Below are 19,776 nucleotides of genomic sequence, written 5' to 3' on the forward strand. Positions count from 1 at the left end.
TCTTATCTTAATTGGAGTCACTGAGATGCTTTCTTTCTAGACTGCTTCTTGGGATTATTATTACTGCTTGATTAACTTGCGCCATTTGGATCAGCATAGCTGTGCCCTGGCAGGGAGAAGTCAGGGAGATCCTGTGCCCCTGGATAGGCAGGGGCAGGTCACAGCAGCTCTTCATCCCCTGAGATTGCCTTCTTTCCAGGAGCATTGTTTCTGGAACTCCACCTAGGAGAGTGCCTCCCCAGATCTGATCTGATGATTTTGACGGAGTTTGAAGGACTCTGATCTTTTCTATCCTTGATGCCTTTTCTTTTTTTTTTTTTTTTTTTTTAATTTTTTTTTTTTTTAACGTTTATTTATTTTTGGGACAGAGAGAGACAGAGCATGAATGGGGGAGGGGCAGAGAGAGAGGGAGACACAGAATTGGAAACAGCCTCCAGGCTCTGAGCCATCAGCCCAGAGCCTGACGCGGGGCTCGAACTCACGGACCGCAAGATCGTGACCTGGCTGAAGCCGGACGCTTAACCGACTGCGCCACCCAGGCGCCCCCCTTGATGCCTTTTCATTGTGGCTGTTCCCAGAGTGCCTCCCTTCCCTGGCTTCTGTTCTACTTGTCCTGACTCCCTTCAAGGGACTACCCATCAGTCACAGCTTCTCCACTGGTTCTGAGTTCCTCGGGCCCCGTGTCATCACTGCCATCTGGATTTCTAGGACAACCCCTTTGCCAGCCTTTCTCAATGACGGTTCCAGGCTCTCTGGATTCAGCTTTGTTTTGTTTGTTTTGTTTTTAGAGATAGTGTTTTGAGAAAGATCCAGTTATGGACCTTTAATAACCAAGAGATCTTTTAGGAAGTGGAAAGAACTGGGAGGGCACGATTACAAGTTCCTTACTTCCTGCCACCCTCCAGAAAGCCTACGAGGCCAGGGCTCAAGAGCTGCTCACTTCACCGTATGACCTGGGTCAAGTCTCTGGGTCTCAGATCCCCCATCCATGAAACAAGGGGTTGGACCACATGCTTTCAAAGTTCTGAAATTCCATGATTTTCATTCTTTATGATTTTTTCCGTGAAAAATGCCATGGGACCCACCCTGGTCAGATTCTGTTTTTCTGTTGTGGGTGGGGGAGGGCGAAACTGGAGGAGAGGTGCTCCTGTCACAGCGCGGTGGAAGTGATGTCTGTGACTTGGGCCTGCCGGATCGCGCAGCTTCCTGTGTGAGCCTCCTCTCCTCGCCAAATGCGGGTGAGCTGATTCTGACCGTGCAGATACGTGAGGATCTGTATTATGATAGAATTTAGCCCAGCAGCTGCCACAGAGTACATGCTTCATAAGTGCTGGCTTTCTTCTCTGCGATTCTCATTGTTTAAATAGGAATGACAGTTTTTTAGAAGTAAAAATGGCACATACTCATTTTCAGAAATTCAGGTGGTACAGGAACGTACAATGAAAAAAGCAATAAATCCCTCAAAATCCCACAGTGTAGAAATCAGTGGGAATGTGTGGTGTTCAACCCAGACAGACACCTCTTCCTGCCCCAAGTTGGAGGCTGGCCGGGCACCAGTGGATAGATAGATGGATCCATAGAGGGGATGCACTGTCCTGCACGTGCTGTTCTTTAAAGCCAAAATGTATACAACATAACGTTCATTTGAACGTGACTAGAAAAGGAAGATAAACTAAGTGAAACCAGAGGAATCGTGGAGCCTGAGATAATAGGTTCTTCCCCACAAAAGATATCAGTACCCAGAAGATCTTTCCAACGTTGCTGAAAAAAGATTACGAAAACCATCAAGAGGCGCTGGGGTCCTTGTTTTGGGTTAGTCATGTTTGCATCTCAGGTAGCTGCTAATACCAGCTGAGCTGCTCTGAAAGAGGAGGGGATTAGCATTCTTCATCCTTCCTATCCCCCTCCCCAACCTCCAGATCTGGCTGCTTTTATTATCTTTCTTTGCTTTTCTTTTTTTTTAATTAGAAAAAGGTCATTGTCTCGCTCAGGTCATTGTCTCGCAGTTCATGGGTTCAAATCCCACGTCGGGCCCTGTGCTGACAGCTCAGAGCCTGGAGCCTGTTTCGGATTCTGTGTCTCCCTCTCTTTCTGCCCCGACCCTGCTTACACTCTCTCTCCCTCTCTTGAAAATAAACATTAAAAAAATTTTTTTTAATAAAAAAAATGTTTATTTGTTTATTGGGGGGGGGGTGGGCAGAAAGAGAGGGAGAGAGAGAGAATCCCAAGCAGGGTTAGCACTGTCAGCGTAGAGCCAGACGTGGGCTTGAACTCACCAACCGTGAGATCATGACCTGAGCCAAAACCAAGAGTCAGTTGCTTAACCGACTGAGCCACGCAGGTGCCTTTTTTTTTTTTTTTTTTTTAAATAATCTCTACACCCAGCGTGGGGCTTGAGCTCACAACCCTGAGATCAAGAGTTGCATGCTCCACCAACTGAGCCAGCCAGGTGCCCCTATTTTTATTAAGAGCTTAGAATCTTTTTTTTTTTTGAACTTCATACAGTAATTTTATTGTTGGTAGTAATGGTATAGCTATTTTGAAACTATTTCATGTGTACTGTAGGATAAAACAAGCAATTCATGTTAATGTTAAGAACCAGGATCTTTTTTTTTTTTTTACCTCTTTTTTATTCCAGTGCAATTAACATACAGTGTTACGTAAGTGTCAGGTATACAGTATAGTGATTCAACAATTCTGTACTTGACTCCGCACTCAGCACGGTAAGTGTGCTCTTGATCCCCTCACCTAGGTCACTCATACCCCCACCCCAAATCCTAAAATCTTGACCCTCTGTTCTGGAAGCTCCCTTCTTTCCGCTGCTTTTACCCCCACTTCTGTACTACAGAGCCCCCGCTACCATTGGGCTCCTGGTTGCCTGAATCTCACCTCCTCACTCAGGCCTCACCGCCACAGCCCCCCGGGGCGCTGGGAACTGAGGTTAGGAGGAACTGCTCTCTGAGAGTTGCCAGCGGGGAAAGCACACAACACAAAGGCAAACACTTGGGCCTTAAGGATTTGAAAATTAAACCCTGGTCATTCAGTGTTTGTTTTTAATGTTTGCCAGTAAATTGTATTACCCTTTTACATTTCAAGAATATAAACCAACACTGTATTCCATTTCCAAATAGGCTGTTGACGTTTGCCCACATTATCTGGTGACAGATGGATAGAAAAAGCCTGTTTGAAGGAAATTTTAAATAAATTTTGAACAATTAAAAAATAACCTACACCATTTCCCTGTCGCCCTAACTTGCTAAGCGCCTCCCTAGTTCGGTCCACACCCACCCTTCTTGCAAACCACGTTCTACTCTGGCTCTTCTCCCCTCTCCCCTCTGCCCTCTGCCTGTCCACTCTCCTCCCACCTCCCCACGGAGCCTTCTGGAGCCTTCAGGGGCCTCCAGCCTGCAGTGTGAGTCCCCTGGATGCACTTGGGGGATGCTGCCCTTTCCCTGCAGCTCAGCCCTCGCGCCATCCCCCCTCCCAGCCCACTGCCTCCCTGGCCTTCCTGTCTCTGCCCTCTTGCCTCTGCTCTTTGCCAGTGACCTCACCACTGTGTTGCATTGTTCCTTCTTTTTAAAGATGTCTCCTGTCTGTTCCTGTGGCCACTGCCCTCGATGGGCTTCTCCTCTCCCAGCTGTTCCTTGAGCCTTTTATCTGCCTTCCCACCCTCAGCCCTCCTGAGGTGCTGCATTAATCTTCACAAAGCACCACTCTGACTTTGTCCCCCCACTCAGGACCCTTCCCTGGCTCCCCAGACCCAGTGTAAGAGTCGATTTTAAAAAACATTTTTTGAGGAGGTGTTCACACATATGCAAGAATGGGGAGAGGAGTCTACTGAACCCCACGTCCTCATCACCCTGCTTCAGCATGGTCATCTCCTGGCCATCTGTCTCGTATATACCCCTTCTCTAAAGGGGGGCAACTCTAAAAATAATCACAGTGCCATAATCACCCCTAAGTCAGAAATGATTCCTTGATATCAGTAATCAGTGTTCAAATTTCCAATTGTCATAAAGGTCATAATTTCACCGTTTGAATCAGGACCCAGGTTCATTGTGCACATCGGGATTGCTCGATGTGTCTTTTATGAACTACAGACCACCCTTCTGGACCCTTCCCTCTCTCTCCTCCTCTCCTCTCCTCTCCTCTCCTCTCCTCTCCTCTCCTCTCCTCTCCCCTCCCCTCCCCTCCCCTCCCCTCCCCTCCCCTCCCCTCCCCTCCCCTCCCCTCTCTCTCATAGTCTCGCAATTTATTGGTTGAAAATAAAGCCCTTTCTTAGCCCACAGTTCAGGGCTACACTTTCTCTTCCAGTCTTCCGTCTGTGCACCTCAGGCATCCCACTGCCCTCTATAATCAGCCGGAGCCCTTGCTCCTCAGAGCTCTTACTGTACCAAACCTTGCATCTGCCCCTGAGAACTCCCAAGTGGAAGCCTGGGTGCGTGGGGGTTTATAGCGTGGGAGCATATCAGGGGGTCTTGGTTTCTCAAGGAGCTTCTGGAGAGCGAGGACCAAGTCTTACACTTCTTTGTCTCCTCTCTGCCAAGTGGGGCACAAGGCTCTGTGCATCATGGGCACTCGGTACATGTGGGTGATCAGAGTGTGTCTTCTCAATGGGGTGGGAGTTAAGAAAAGCAGGCTATTTTGAAACAGAAGAGGATTCTCAAGCAAGAACAAGGAGCTTAGAAAACTAGGGGCGGGGGTGGGGAGGAAAAAGAACTGGTCTCAAGCAAAGAAAATCAGAACCGAGCCGGTGCTAGGGGACGTGGGGAGGGTGGCTGAGGCTGAGCCTGGGCGGGGAGCCCAGGGGTGGACATGGTCATTACGTTCCCGGAACGCTGCTTAAAGGATCAAGCAACCAGATCGGGCATCAGGTGGCTGTGGAGAGCAACTCCACCGTGACCTGGGAGCCACTCCAGGAGCGCAGCCAGAGAGGGCCTTGTTTTCCAGGCTGGCTTTGGGGTGACTCAGGCTGGAATGAAGAAACTAGATTTCTATATGAAGGCGTGCCAAGTTCTGTATGAACAATGTAACCACGTACGTGCTGGCAGTGTGCCTGACTCTAGAGAGAATGCTGGGGAGGCTCACTTGGTGATACCGGAGATGTACTCACTTGTAATGTCAAGAGGAAGAGCATCTCCCCAGATGACAGAGGAGTCACAAAGAGGACAGAAGGGCAGTTGGTGGGGTTTGGAGATTCTTTCCATCCCTGAGAAATAAGTCCAGAAGACAGCTAGAAATAAAAGCAGTTAAGTAGTGTCAGTAAGTGTGGTTTGGATATTCCTGCAGCCAGAAAGGGCTTCCCAAGATAGGGATTTACATGTCATCCTCTGTGGAGGATCTGGGGCTGAAGACCCCCGGGTTAGCGAGGCCACCTGCACCCAGCAGCTCTTACCCTGTAGTGCCCACCTAGTAGAGAAACTCAGACCTCACGATACACAGCTCTTCACAGTCTGAGTGGGATCAACAACTGGGATCCATTCCCACCAAATAGGTCTGTTGAGAAGATAGGAGCTCCTGTTTTAAGGATCTGTAGGAATGCAGGGGGGGGGGGTGGGGAGAGGGAGAGAGAAAGGATTATTTTCTCTGTGGCAGGTTTCAAGGTGATGATTTAAATTTTAACATTTATTTATTTATTTTTTTAATGTTTATTTTTGAGCGAGAGAGAGAGAGGCAGAGAGAAAGGGAGATGCAGAATCTGAAGCAGGCTCCGGTCTCTAAGCTTTCAGCATAGAACCTGATGCAGGGCTCAGACCCACAAGCCACGAGATCATGACCTGAGCTGAAGTTGAACGCTTAACCAACTGAGCCACTCAGGCACCCATGTTTATTTATTCTTGAGGGGGTGGGGGCAGAGAGAGAGGGAGATATCGGAAGCAGGCTCCAGGCTCTGAGCTGTCAGCACAGAGCCTGATGTGGGGCTCGAACCCACAAACCGTGAGATCATGACCTGAGCTGAGGTCAGAAGCTCAACCGACTTAGCCACCCAGGCGCCCCTCAAGGTGATGATTTAAAGAGAAGTCCCTGATCTGTAAAATAGTGACGATTTCCGAGGCCATCTTGGAGCAGAGACACCTATAGGAATGGTGCATTCTTCAAGTATTTTCTGGCATGTGGTGCTTTCCTGTGGCACCTGGCTTCTGTGACCTTGACCGCTTTCTGTCTTCCCTCCCCTAGAGCTGGAACACAGCAGGCATTGGCGAGACCCTGACCGACGATCTGCCCACCTTCAGCCTCACCCCTCTCGAGTACATCAGCAATGTAAGAGCTCCGTGCGCTTTTCTCCAGGGGCAGTCATAGCATTGCAGACCGTGCCTTGTCTTTTGGTTCTGGCCTCCTGGGAAAGTAGTCATTACCGCATCGGTGCTGTCTGCACCTATGCTTCCTATGGATGGAGTAGTTTCCATCCATAGCCAGGACTTTATTTTTTTTTTTAATTAAAAAAAAATGTTTATTTAGTTTTGAAAGAGAGAACGAGCACGATCAGGGGAGGGGCAGAGAGAGAGAGAGAGAGGGAGACACAGAATCTGAAGCAGGCTCCAGGCTCTGAGCTGTCAGCACAGAGGCTGACACGGGGCTTGAACCCACAAGCCATGAGATCATGACCTGAGCCGAAGTCGGGCGCTTAACCGACTGAGCCGCCCAGGTGCCCCCGTATCCAGGACTTTAAGGAAAGACGGCTGATTTCCTTATTAAATCAACTGACGAAAAACAAGCTGATTTCAAAAATGTAACATGTTCATACACCTCCCGATGTGAGGCATGACCAGTACCTAAGGGCATCACAGTGTGAGTATACATAGGAAATTCTGACTTGGGAGGACAGGAAGCAGGTGGCCAGATTCTTCTCTGGACTTTTCAGAGGAACAGTGTGTATATAATTCTGAATTCAAATTCAGCAAACATTTTAATGAGCACCTATTACGCACCAGGCCCTGTGTGGAATACTTTCATGTGGAATTTCACAGCAGGAAATAAATCTCTTCAGAATTGTATTTATAGAGGTTTAATATTAGAAAAAGAACAGAATAGACCCTACAGGGGAGCGGGGCAGTTCAGGGTCCTTTTCTCCTCCATTCACCCCTGGGAGTTGACAGTCACCAAGACATTTGCACGTGGCCTTTCTTTTCCTTCCTTGCTGCAGTCTAGCTCTGTCACTCTTGGAGGTCGGTGTGCATGACAAATACTGGGTAGAGGTAATATAGTCCAGCTCTGAGAGACATCTGGGATTCTCCAGGGTGATTCTGGGATAAGCAATCTCTGCCTAATGCTGTCACTTTAGAACCCACTGCTGTGCCAGTTATGACTCTATTGTAAGAGATGCAAAGGGATTTTAAAAGTGACCCTTGTATGGTTAGAAATGTCTGGTGATCCCACCAGCAGTACCGAGGAATATGGCGTTGTTTTCTCTGTCGGTTGGGAGGGTGTCCAGTTCAAAGTGGCAGTCACTTTCCTCCCGTTTTTCAGGCCATTACCTGATAACCTTTACTGATGAAACTATTCAGATGTGGGCTGCTTTTCACAACAATGGCAATAACCTTATTTTTAGAATTGAGCCAGTATGCATTACAATCTAAATTGATTCTGGAAATGATGTTGCTGGAAGGGACTTGAGAGATTATTGAATGATCTTAAGGAATCATTCCTGAGGAAACTGAGACATGGAGGAGTAAGGGAGGGCCCTTTTCCACCTGGCGTGACCCCCCTGAGTTACAGATTGTACCTGGGGGCTGGTGACCTGCACTCAGGAAATGAACACTCATCGAACCCACACTGTGTGCAAGCTCAGTGCTAGGCTTTTATCAATGCCATGAGTTAGCGCGCCGTCTAGGCAGAATTTTATCTTGACGACAATGTGAGCTGGTTGGCAGTAATGTTTCACAGGCCAGCAGCAAGGCTGTGGGGAGTGAGAAAGGGGCAGGGAAACCATTTATCCAGTGGCCACTCTGTTAGGACGCCAGGAGCTTTATGCATGTATCACAACATTAATTTCACCCTTGGCACGGCCCTTTGGAGTAAGTATGAGGTCATCGTCATGTCAGAGATGAGGACACCAGGAAGGTCACACGGTGGTAGAGCCAGAACTCAAGCCCAAGTCCATCTGACCACAAAGCTAGCTCTTCATTTTTCCTGAGTCACTGAGCTTACCCAAACAGGATATCAAGGAGTATTTATTGCGTATGTGAGAACGGTAGGAAAATATCCTCAGGTGCGATGGTAGGCATCCCTGTCTGCACTGATTTCCAAAAGATGAATGTCGACAGAACTCCCGAGGGAGACCTGGAGTCATGGGAACTGTCCAGGGACCACAGCAGTCCCCACCATCTAAGCCAACTCGTTGAAGTTTAAGATACCAGGTTATCGAAATTTGGCACCTAAGTGACACTTTGCCTCCTTGGTGAATGCCCTCTCCCACACAACAGCCGCACGAACATGATATAGGGCAAAATAGGAGAAAATGCTTTGAAAAATGAAAAACACCGTAGATGTGAGGTATAGTGATCCTGACGCTTCATTTCAAGTACAGCTGGGTGTGTGGATTTAGCCAGAAGGTCATGGCTACAGGTGAGAAGTATACCAAACACGGGAGCACTCCCCGGACTCTTTGCACATAGTCAGTATTCAGGAAGTACCTGCCACATGGAATCAGAATGGAGAAATCCCATAGCATCCTTTTCTTCCTCCAGCCTTGTGGGAAAATAATGAATTCGTTGCCATTTGCAAGCTGAAAGGCATGATGATGGTTGTTATTAGTGAGGAAAGTGGCCCACTTGTCTAGTTTGAAATTTTTTATTTTTTTTAACATTTATTTATTTTTTGATAGAAACAGAGCACAAGTGAGGGAGGGGCAGAGAGAGAAGGAGACACAGAATCCGAAGGAGGCTCCAGGCTCCGAGCTGTCAGCACAGAGCCCGACGCGGGGCTCGAACTCACAGACCGTGAGATCATGACCTGAGCCGAAGTCGGACGCTCAACCGACTGAGCCACCCAGGCACCCCCCACTCCAGTTTGTCTAGTTTGAATGAGAGACTGTACTAAGTAAATGAAAGGAAAAAAGGCTGACTTCGTTTATTTTACCATCTGTGTACCTCTTTAAAGGGAGAGCAAACTACTCTGTTTTGTTAGCATGATGGACCATAGGATGTTTAGACTTACTATAGCCAGCCCACATTCAGTATTTGGAAATGTGTGGAATCTCCCTCTGGGCTGGGAGATTTTGGGGGTCTGCCACCGTGTCGGTGTGTGTGAGGCCAGGAGGGGAAAATCTTACTTGGATAGTCCTTGGACTTTCATTTTGCAGAATCAGTATCAACTGTGAATTTAAATGTATGGGATAAATATAGAACCCCCCAAAAAGCAACAACAGGCTCAAAGCCATTTAAGAAAAAAACAATATGTTGTGATAACCTGAAAATCAACCTCATTTGTGAAACAAAAGCATATATTGACCTTAAAACCAAAACAGGCATGAGTTTTAATAGAAACTGGTGTCTGAAGTCTACCCATGATGACTGCCATGTGCGTCTGACAAACACAGGACAAACACTGTATTATTTGTGGGCTCATCCCAAATGTCTGGTAATCCGGTCTTTTACGAGCTCCCACCAGCCAAGAAGGTGGTGTTGATCTTTATTTTCTAGAGTTTGTATTATCCAAACAACAGTTTTCCCTCCAGGTTAATTCATAAGTAGCTTTTTTTCCCCCAACAAAATTCCTTTCTTCTCTTTGTTAGAACATTTCTAAAAAAGAGACCCACAGCCAAGTCCAGGAGACAGGATTTGAACTCTTGCTTGGCCATGCACTTGCTGACCTTAGCACCTTACTGGTTTGGGATCTATGAATAGTAATAATAACTTATTATTGCTTGTCGGTATCTATTGCCTCATTTGAGGTAGAGATTGCATTGAATGCATTCCAAAAATAGTGAGGCCATTAGTGTGAGGATGAATCTGTGATATACATGCAAGTTCCCATTGATTTTTTTTAAGGTGCTGTCGTAGCAGTCAGTATTACTGCACACTGGAAAGATCAGGGGCTGCCCCAGGCCTAATGGTTTTGTCTGCACCCTAAATGCCTGCACGCGAACGTACTGCAGAAATAATTACCTGTGTTAGTGTGGGCTGAAAGTGCTTTCTTCTGTTTCAGATTGGGCAGTATATCATGTCCCTCCCCCTGAATCTCGAGCCTTTTGTGACTCAGGAGGACTCTGCCTTGGAACTGGCGCTGCATGCTGGGAAGCTGCCCTTTCCTCCTGAGCAAGGTGAGAAGGGCCCGCCAGAAAGCGAGGAGGGGGCTCGCTGTAGCTGCCGGCCTCCCCCTACCCGCACACGCCCCTCTCCAGACTCCCTGGGAGAGAGTTGTTGAGAGTCTAAAATAGGGACAGGAAAGATGGGGTCCACCTGATGTACCCCCCCCCCCCAACCCCGAGGAACTTCTGCAGGACAGAGTAGACTAGGGACAGGGCGTCCTGACTGCTTCACCGTGTGCCAGGTGTCCCTGGAGAGGGGCTCCACCAGTGCCCCTCAGCCGGGGAGGCAGTGGCACGAGGGTCCCAGGTCCAGGTCACACGTACTCACTGGAGGTAGAAGCAGGGTCTGCAAGGGTCCCACCCGGTGAATGCGAGCCCCTTCTCTCTGGGAACAGTGGCACCCAGAACAGTTTTGCTCGTGAGAACAAACATAAACCCTTCACCATAGAGGTGCAGTTCCTGTCCAGATGCCTCTGGCCACAGCTTGTTCCCAACCCCCCAGGGTTCCTAGATCTCTAAACCGACAAGGTAAAATGACAATGAATTAAAACTTTTCCTTTTTCTCATGATCTGGGCCTGGCGAGGTTGAACAGGGACCGTATACTTTCTGATCAACAATCATCTTATCCTAACATTGGATATTATAGGCCTCCTTCATAAGGTTGGACAAACAGAAAATCACATGATATATGAAAGATTCAGCAGCTTAAGAAGGTATCACAGTGAGAATAAAATCACATCTGGTTCTGGGGCGGAAGCCCTAGATTTCACGTTCTTGTCCTTGTGCTTGTTTATGTTCATCCTGTCTTGGTTTTTAACTTTCTAGTTTGTGCTTGTTGTATAGATGCTAGATATCAAACAAAGTCATGGGTTCGAAAGAATAAATCATGACGTCCCATCATCAAACATGATGGTGTTTCCATTTTCCCACATGCCCTCTGGACGCCACTGTCTGCACAGACGATATTTGACATGCAGCTTTATGTTCTGTATTATTATTATATTATTATTATTGGTGGTGGTGGTGGTGGAGGAAGCACTTTGCTTACCTTCTCCTGAATGTACTATTTTTCAGTGCTCGTCCCCATACTTTTTTGTTTGTTTTAATGTTGCTCTCCTTCCTCCCCTTCTTCCCATTTCTGCTATCAGGTGGCCACCTTCCTCCCACCCCTCAGCTCAGGCCTGTGTGGCCAGAATGGCTGCTCCGTCCTCCCCCTTACCCCGCCCCAGCCTGACTGGCTCTCCCGACGTGGGCTTGTCACATCGCAATCTTGCTGGGACCCCGCAGCCATTGCCTGTTTCCTCCGACATGGGGTCCACGTGGTTCTCAGAGAGCCCTCTGTGACCTAGCTCTGGTCCTCCAGCACTGCCCCCTGCTGCACCCCCCTCCATACCCCTTCTCCCTCCCCATAAGTGGTGTGACACCAAGAGTCACTGTGTGCATAGCACCAAGTGTGTGGCACACACACTCGACCCGTGCCAAGGCCTCTGGTGATTCCCGTAGCAGCCCCGGAACAGCAAGACTGTTGTCCCCTCCATTTTACAGCAGACGACGAGCATCTCTGAGAGGTTGGGCGGCACCCAGCTCATCAGTGGTTGGTGGCCTTGGCCCAGGTCTCAGTCCTGACGTGCCGCCTGTTCCCTGTTGGCTGTGACCACTCTCCTGCCTTCTCAGCTGGTGTGGGGCTGCCCTCCCTCCAGGCCCTCATGGCTATGCCCAGTCCCCTGCCTTTGGGAACACAGAGATCACTCCCCCTCCCCTGACTGTTTCTTCTTCTGAATCCTCTTCTCACTCAAGTCGATACCAGTTGACCTAAGTTGTGATGGTTTTCGGTTCCCTGCATTCCCCACTGAGACCATAGCTCCCTGGTGTGTTTGTGCATACAACACATGCTGTGGGCCTGGTCACTCGGAAGGTAAAAGCTGTTGGCGATGGGATTGTCCTGAGCAGGACCTTCTGGTGACCTTTTCTCCCTCCTAGGGGATGAGCTGCCTGAGCTGGACAACATAGCTGATAACTGGCTGGGCTCCATTGCCAGAGCCACCATGCAGACCTACTGTGACGTGATCCTGCAGATCCCTGAGCTGACCCCACACTCCACCAAGCAGCTGGTCACCGACATCGGTGAGTTCCCCCCCACCCCCAGGATGGGTGATGGGAGGGACAGCCGGGGCCCGAGGCATCTGTTGACTCCAGCTCTCCCCTTGACTTCACCTCTGAGCTTGGCTGTGGAGCGTGTTACAAATTCAGATTCTCTAGACCTGGCCCCCAGGGATTCTGGCCTTGTAAGTCTGGGTTGAAGGCTGGATGTCAGTATTTGGAAAAATGTCCTGGGGGATCCTGATGGGCTGCTGAGGCTGAGCGCTGTTAAGGGGAACTTCAGTGAGGCGACTCGAAGTAAGTGATACAGACGTGTGTTGTGCTGCCTTGTCTTCTGCTGCTGCATTTGTATAATCACCCAAACCAATGTTGTCACCACGCACCAGGCATGCCGGGCACTGAGCCGAGCCCTCATACCCACATCCGGGGCCATGTTCACGTTCAGAGCTCCCCCGTAAGGTTGGCATGTGACAGAGGTCTCCCCCTCCATCGTGCTGAATAACGAGGCCACCTACCTCGAGGCCGTGATACCTGCCTGCCCCCTGGGTTAGAGGGGCACGTGTCCACCTGCTCCCACCGGCACCCATCCCTACAGGATGTGGTGCTCTGAGGCTGGGGTGCTGCAGGCAGGTGGAGGGGAGTCTCCCCACTCTCTTGGTATCATTCCATTGACCTGTCTGCTCTTCACCTGAGGCAGCTCTCGGGGTGGTGGGGAGAGGGTGGTAAGAGCCTCGAAGATGATCAGCTCCCTGGGGACCTAGAAGAGCTTTGACCTGGATGGACCACAGGGCCAAGCCGCAGAAGAGATAGAAGTGAGGCGCCTTCCTCCAGGTCCCAGAGCCACTAGTGACAGAGCCAGGCCCGGAATCCAGGTGTCCTGGTTTCATTCCACCGTCAGCTCTCAGCAGCCAGCCCTTCTCCACGTCACTGGGCACAGTGTTCAGGGAAGACGGATGAGGAGACTCAGGGGCTTGTAGGTGGTCCCTGTTAGTATAGACAGAAGCACTGAGGATGGAACGTGCCGGAACTAGTGAGATGTGGGCATTGCCCCTATTATTTCTCTCTCTCTGTTCGTGTCCCCCTGAATCCTGTTCCCCATTCAGCAGTGACGGAGCATCTGTTGCGTGCCGGCTGCAGGGCGTGGAGCTTTCGGCCATCCCTGGGTTTACTGAGCTCACACAGTGAGGAGTGTGGTGAGGAGCCAGGAAGGCAGGGCTGGTGTGTGAAGCTGCCAGGCGGTGGCACCACGGGTAGCACCACAGGGGAGGGCTGTGGCCACCTTAAAGATAAATTAAGCATCCAAACAAAACCCAGACTCACTCTGCTGGTCAAACAGAAGTGTCATGGGAGACCGTGGGCTGCCACTCTGATGCAGCTCCTAGCTCCCAGTAAAGTGGAGCTCAGTTACGGATAAACTTGTGCGGCGACAGGTACCTGGCCAATCGCTGGCGCCCTTCCTGGGAAGCAGCCCATTCTGGGCTGGACATGAGCCAGACAGCCAGCCAGGGCAGGGCAGGGCAGGGCAGGAAGCCTTCAGAAGACACCAGGGAAGATTCAGGCCGCGCCTGGAGCTGCGGTCCCATCAGCGAGAAGACATGAGCCCCGCCATTGACGGAAAGTCGGCAGGCGTCTGCAGGGCATGCCAGGGGTCTGCGGAGGAACCAGAGAACGCCGTAGGCAGCTTTCCTCAGGTCCGGGTTGTGCCTGCCCAGGAAGGAGGAAGTCGGGGCAGCACTCGGTTACCAGCCGCGACACATGCTTCCATGGCGACACATGCTTTGTCCCATTTTGTCCTTTTTGACTACATGGCATCGACGGAAAGAAGCAGAGACTCAGTGAGAAAGGACTTCGCTGAGCTCAGCCCGAACTTGGAAACCAGTTTTCTCCTTCCCCGCTCTGCCAGTGTTGGTTAGAGTCATGGGGCTACTTTTTAGGAGGACAGAGTCGTTGAACCATCTCCTGGAGATTCCCACTGCTGTGGTCTGGGTGGGCTCAGGAATGTATCCTCAACTGGTGCCCCAGGGGGTTAGCACGGGAACTGCAGTGCACTTAGGCACCGACCTTGACTTCGTGGTGGGGATTCTGCTCACAGAAGCCCTTGTGTCCCCTGACTCCTTGGGTTCTCCATGTGGTAGGTGGGGTCCACTGGGGAGTGTGGCCAGGAAGTCAGAGGAGTCCCACTATAGAGCTTTGGGTGAGGTCAGCTGGTCCAGCTGGAGCTGAGTGTGTGGTTGGGTGGTGGGGACGCTGTGGGGTTGGCCAGTCCTTTCTTCAGTTAGAATTCCTGAATTCGGGCCGAGCTCACAGTAGGTTTAATCCTCTTGGGAAAACCCTCAGAGTAAAGGCCTGGCTGATGGGGGCAGAGTGGACACCCAGCATCTTGGGGGTCTTGGGGTGGACCTCTCTGTTTTTCACTCAGGAAGGCCTCTAGGGCTCTGTCTCGCTCAGCGCTCAGTCTGCTTAGCTGTGTCTGTCTGCTCCCCGTCCCCACAGATTACCTGATCAATGTGATGGACGCCCTGGGCCTGCAGCCATCTCGCCCCCTGCAGAACATTGGGACACTCTTGAAGAGCAAACCCGAGGACTACAGGCAGGTCAGCAAAGGCCTGCCCCGTCGCCTTGCCGCCACGGTGGCTGCCATGCGGGGTGTGGAGTACTGACCCCCACCCCCGGGTACCCCATTAAGAAGAGGCGCAGGTCTGGGGTCCTAGGGTCACAGAAACTCTGCAGAATGGAGTTGCTCAAAAAATCTGCCCAGCATTGGACAGGGTTTGTCTTAAAAAGATGCGGTTCATTTGTATAATCAAAAAAAGGGGTTGTAATTAGAGGTATATTATTTATTAGAGCAGGGTTTTCAGATGATTTTCTAAAAGATCCGATCTTGAAAATGGAATTGATAAATATTGTGAAAAGAAAGCTGTTTTCTTTCCTCCATGAATATTTGGGTGCCCCCCGTGTGCCGTGCTCCAAGCACCGGGACCCGGCCGGGAAGGAGGGGAAGAGGCACAGAGAAGGTGATGTCAGACTGTGGCACCAGGGAAACAGAGTGCAGCTGGGGGAGGGGCAGCCCCCACACCGGCAGGTCAGACAGGTGTATGGCGGTGAGGGCCAGGCCCCGGGGGCACGTCCAAGGTCAGTGGCATGGAAGTAGGAAGTCAGGTCAGAGGGGCGGTGGGGGCCAGACCACAGACTGGCCTGTAGGGCGTGGTGAGGACTTGGGCTTTTGCTTTGTCTTGGTTTGAAACTCACGGATCATGTGGATTCTGTCAGGGTTTTTGCCAGTAGCTTCTGTATCTGTTAAGACTGTAATTGGCCACAAGTAACAGAAAAGTGTAATTTGAGTGACTTTAGCAAATAGGTGTTGATTTTTCTCAATAACAAGAAGTCACACGGTGGTGGCTGTGGGCACTGACTCAGTGGCTGGATGGAGTCAGGACCAGGACTAGCCTCCTGGTGATCTTGACCTTTTCCTCGTGTGCCTCCTCCCGGTGGGCTGACTCCTGCAGCTGCAGGTATCACATCCGCATTTTGGTGGGTGATGAAGGCAGAGAGGGCTTGGTCCCTTCCACCGTGGAGGCAGAGGCCTCCCCGGTGGCCCCCGCAGCTTTCTCCTTGGCCTCACAGGCTGTTTCTTGGTCACCAGGCATCCCCCCGGCTGCAAGGGAGGCTGGGAACGTGGGGTCAGGGCTGGCTCCAGCCAGGGTTTCTCAGCCTGGGCACTATTGTCGTCTTGGGCTGTCCTGACTGCTGTGCACCAGATGCTGGTGGCACTCCCCAGCTGTGACAGCCAGAAAGGTCTCCAGACGTTGCCTGAGGGAGGACAGACTCCCCTCCAGCAGGGAAAGCCTGGCTTAGACCAAGCAGGATTTGTTGCCCTGAGGAAGCTGGGTTTCTGTGAGCAAGGGAGAAGTGGGGCAGTGTCTCTCGGCGTCCATTATTGGAAACGACATGAAGCGTGTTCCCGCTTCTGGACACGCGTTACTTCTCTCTCCCTTATGCCCCTCCACAGCCTCCGAGGTGGCATGTATCATCCCTGTCTTACACCCGAGGGAACCAAGGTGAGAGAGGTGTAAGGGGCTTGTCTGGAGTCCCTGGCACCGTGGCTCCCGCAGTCCTGACCACGGAGCGGGAGGCAGGCAGCACCGCCTGGCCCCAGCTGGGTCCGCCGGCTCGTGCTGGCTCTCGGGAGCGGCACCGCCGCGCCCACGGCCCCTCGTGAACCAGCCCCTCCAGGCTGCCGGGGCAGGTGTTGCGCTGGCTCTGTCATCCAGGGGTTCCCATGCGCTCTGTCCTCACATCCTCGGAACCAGTTTTGCTGGCCCTGAAAGAACTGTGAGTCTGCACCAAGAAAAATATTTTGGTTTCTCATGTGGTGGATCACAGACTGTCCCTGGCAGGGATCGAGCCTGGCTCCTGCCTCGAAGAAGCGAGAGCCGGAAGCCTGGAAGGTGAAATGTGCTGTGGAAAGTGGAAATCTCTTTGGGGTGACCTCTGTGCCAGTGTCTGTAAGAGCTGCTTGATTCCTGGCTTTGCCACCTCCCAGCCATGTGACCTTGGGGAAGTCACGTCAAGTCTCTGAGCCTCCTTTCCTAATGTGAAAAACGGGAGCCATGGTGGTCCCTAACTCAGGGTTATTTGAAGAGCCACCGAGATACAGCAGCGGGTGAAGCACGTAGCAAGTGTACAGTGAATGTTAATTTCATAGTCTCCGTTGTCTGTAACCTACCATCCCTTTTGGGGTAAAGATGGGAATTACAGAATGCTATTTTCTGGGCACTTTGGGTCCTGCCAGCCTAATTTTTCAGCCCTGAAAGTCTCTGATGGCCCCAGGGTGGGAACAGGACAGAGCTCCTCTCCTCCATGTCCGGAGGGATGAGGGGAACCTGTCTGTCTGCCTCAGAGCCTGCTTCGGAGATGGGGTGTCATCCGTCTTCACCCTGGCCCTCAAGGCTGCCCTACGAGCAGGGGTGGTGCTGCCCCCATCAGCCTGGCCTTGCTGTCACACGTCCACACAGAGCTCTGGGGGCAGGGAGCACCCTTCCCACTCCTGCTGCAAAACATCCCGGGCAGAACCTCTGAGTTCAGGATGAGTATGTGGCCCAGGCTGACCCAATGGCCTTCATTCTCGGGGCTTTTGCTGGGACACTGTACAAGAAAGGGGAGCTTTTCTCCCACTGAAGTTGCTCAGCGGACAGAATGGAGTCTGGAACCTGTTGGGGTAAGAGCAGCACATGGAGAGAACCTACTTGAGTGGGACATCAACACAGAGGAAAATAAAGCCAGGAGCTGAAGAAATAAATCACCCCCACAGCATCAGATGATACAGTAAAGACGAAAGCCCTGGGCTCCTGTAAGGGACCGGCATTCTTATGACCGCTGGCAGCAAGAGGATGAGGCTGGAGTTTTACCTGTCACATACTAGAAGAGTGATCTCAGGCATCTGACTTCACCTCCCTGAGTCTCAACTTACTACCTGTAACATGGAATGGCAATAGTTCTCCGTGGTTATGAGAATTAAATGGAATAAGACTTACAAAACACTTGGCCTGGCGCCTGGCATGGGGTGTTTGATACAATGTAGCCATTATTTGATGCCAACAACAAATAATAACAGTGGTGACAACTATCCCTCATAATAAAAGCAGTAGTCCTAGGAGTAAATGTGGTAACCACCAAGAACTGTGACTCCAGCCTGCAGACTCGCCTGGCCCCAAGCTGGGAAACCTGGCTTCCCCTGGGCCCTCCACACACAATCCCTGACAGTGCTGCCTTTGGCCACAGTGGCACCAAGTCTTTGGCACCTCCTTCCCCCACAGGTGCACTGTGGGCACTTAATGGGAGGCCAGCTTGTTTGCCGTCCCAGCCAAGGACCCAGGTGTTCTAGACAGGCAGGACTGAGCCCTCAGATGCCAGGCTCCTTCACGACTGGGGCTGGCAGGTGGTCAGCCATCAGCACCCGACAGACCCCTTTCTTCTTTGGCAACAGCTCCCTGATCGCTCTGGGGAGAGCCATCATGGTTCCCATATGTAGCAATTAAAAATACAAGACACTTAGTTAAACTTGAATTTCAGAAAAATAAATGATTAGTATAATATCTCCCAAATATTATATGGATTTACTTATATTAAAAAATTAATTTGTTGTTGAGGAGCCTGGGTGGCTCAGTTGGTTGAGCGTCACACTCTTGATCTTGGCTCAGGTCGTGATTTCTCAGTTCATGAGTTCAAGCCCCTCGTGGGGCACTGTGCTGACAGTGCGGAGCCTGCTTGGGATTCTCTCTACTCCTCTCCTACTCTCTCTCTCTCACTCTCTCTCTCAAAATAACTAAACTTAAAAAAATTAATTTGTTGTTTATCTGAAATTCATATATAACTTGGCACCTGTATTTTATCTGGCAATCCTTGGAGCCATGACCCTCCTTCCCCCCCCCCCCCCCCCCCACCTTAGAACCATGTGATTCTGCTGGGGGCCACCTGGCCTCAGGTATGGGCAGAGGCTGACCAATCCAAGCAGCCTATGCAGCTGGTCACACTGATTGGTACAGAGATAAGCACATTACCCAACCAGTACCAATGAGAGTCCACCTGGGAACGTGCTGAAACAACTGGAAAAAAGGTATTTTCTCCTGTTGACTGAGCTGGGGAGCTGGGGAGTTTGGGGTTGCAGATGGGCTTTCTTGCTGTAATGTAAGGAGAGCCTAATGTAATGTAAGGAGAGAGACTGAAACATCATTTGAGCTGCTTGAGATTCATTTAAGCCAGCTTGAGTCTTACTCTCTCCATCTCTGTCCCTGCTATCCAAAGAAGTATAGTAGATGGCATTTGAAAAGGCATAAGTCCACTGCATCAAGGACAACCCAAAAAGAACTTCAAAAATCACCTGCTTGGATTTCCCTGATGAACATGGATGCAAAAATCCTCAACAAGATATTAGCTAACTGGATCCAACAATACATTAAAAAAATTATGCACCACGACCAAGTGGGATTTATACCTGGGATGCAGGGCTGGTTCAATATCCACAAAACAATGTGACTCATCACATCAATAAAAGAAAGGCCAAGAACCATATGATCCTCTCAATAGATGCAGAGAAAGCATTTGACAAAATACAGCATCCTTTCTTGATAAAAACCCTCAAGAAAGTAGGGATAGAAGGATCATACCTTGAGATCATAAAAGCCATATATGAACGACCCAACGCTAATATCATCCCCAATGGGGAAAAACTGAGAGCTTTCCCCCTGCGGTCAGGAACAAGACAGGGATGTCCACTCTCGCCACTGTTATTCAATGTAGTATTGGAAGTCTTAGCCTCAGCAATCAGACAACACAAAGAAATAAAAGGCATCCAAGTCAGCCAGGAGGAGGTCAAACTTTCACTCTTTACAGATGACATGATACTCTATATGGAAAACTCGAAAGA

The 19,776-nt window shown here is 50.5% G+C and overlaps 1 protein-coding gene across 2 annotated transcripts in view; it reads left to right on the forward strand.

Moving 5' to 3' along the window:
* The window catches only part of COG7 (component of oligomeric golgi complex 7), an 89,883-nt gene that overhangs the window by 67,923 nt on the left and 2,184 nt on the right, over positions 1–19,776 (forward strand). Inside the window, exons 14-17 of one of the 2 annotated variants that reach the window (XM_047839525.1) lie at positions 6,178–6,261; positions 10,147–10,261; positions 12,231–12,374; positions 14,844–14,944. In XM_047839525.1, the coding sequence (XP_047695481.1) occupies positions 6,178–6,261; positions 10,147–10,261; positions 12,231–12,374; positions 14,844–14,944 (444 nt within the window). Of the gene's footprint in view, positions 1–6,177; positions 6,262–10,146; positions 10,262–12,230; positions 12,375–14,843; positions 15,692–19,776 lie in introns of those variants that run through there. The other variant, XM_047839524.1, reaches the window with a different exon arrangement.

The sequence above is a fragment of the Prionailurus viverrinus genome, chromosome E3 (assembly GCF_022837055.1).
Source record: "Prionailurus viverrinus isolate Anna chromosome E3, UM_Priviv_1.0, whole genome shotgun sequence".
Classification (NCBI taxonomy): domain Eukaryota; kingdom Metazoa; phylum Chordata; class Mammalia; order Carnivora; family Felidae; genus Prionailurus; species Prionailurus viverrinus.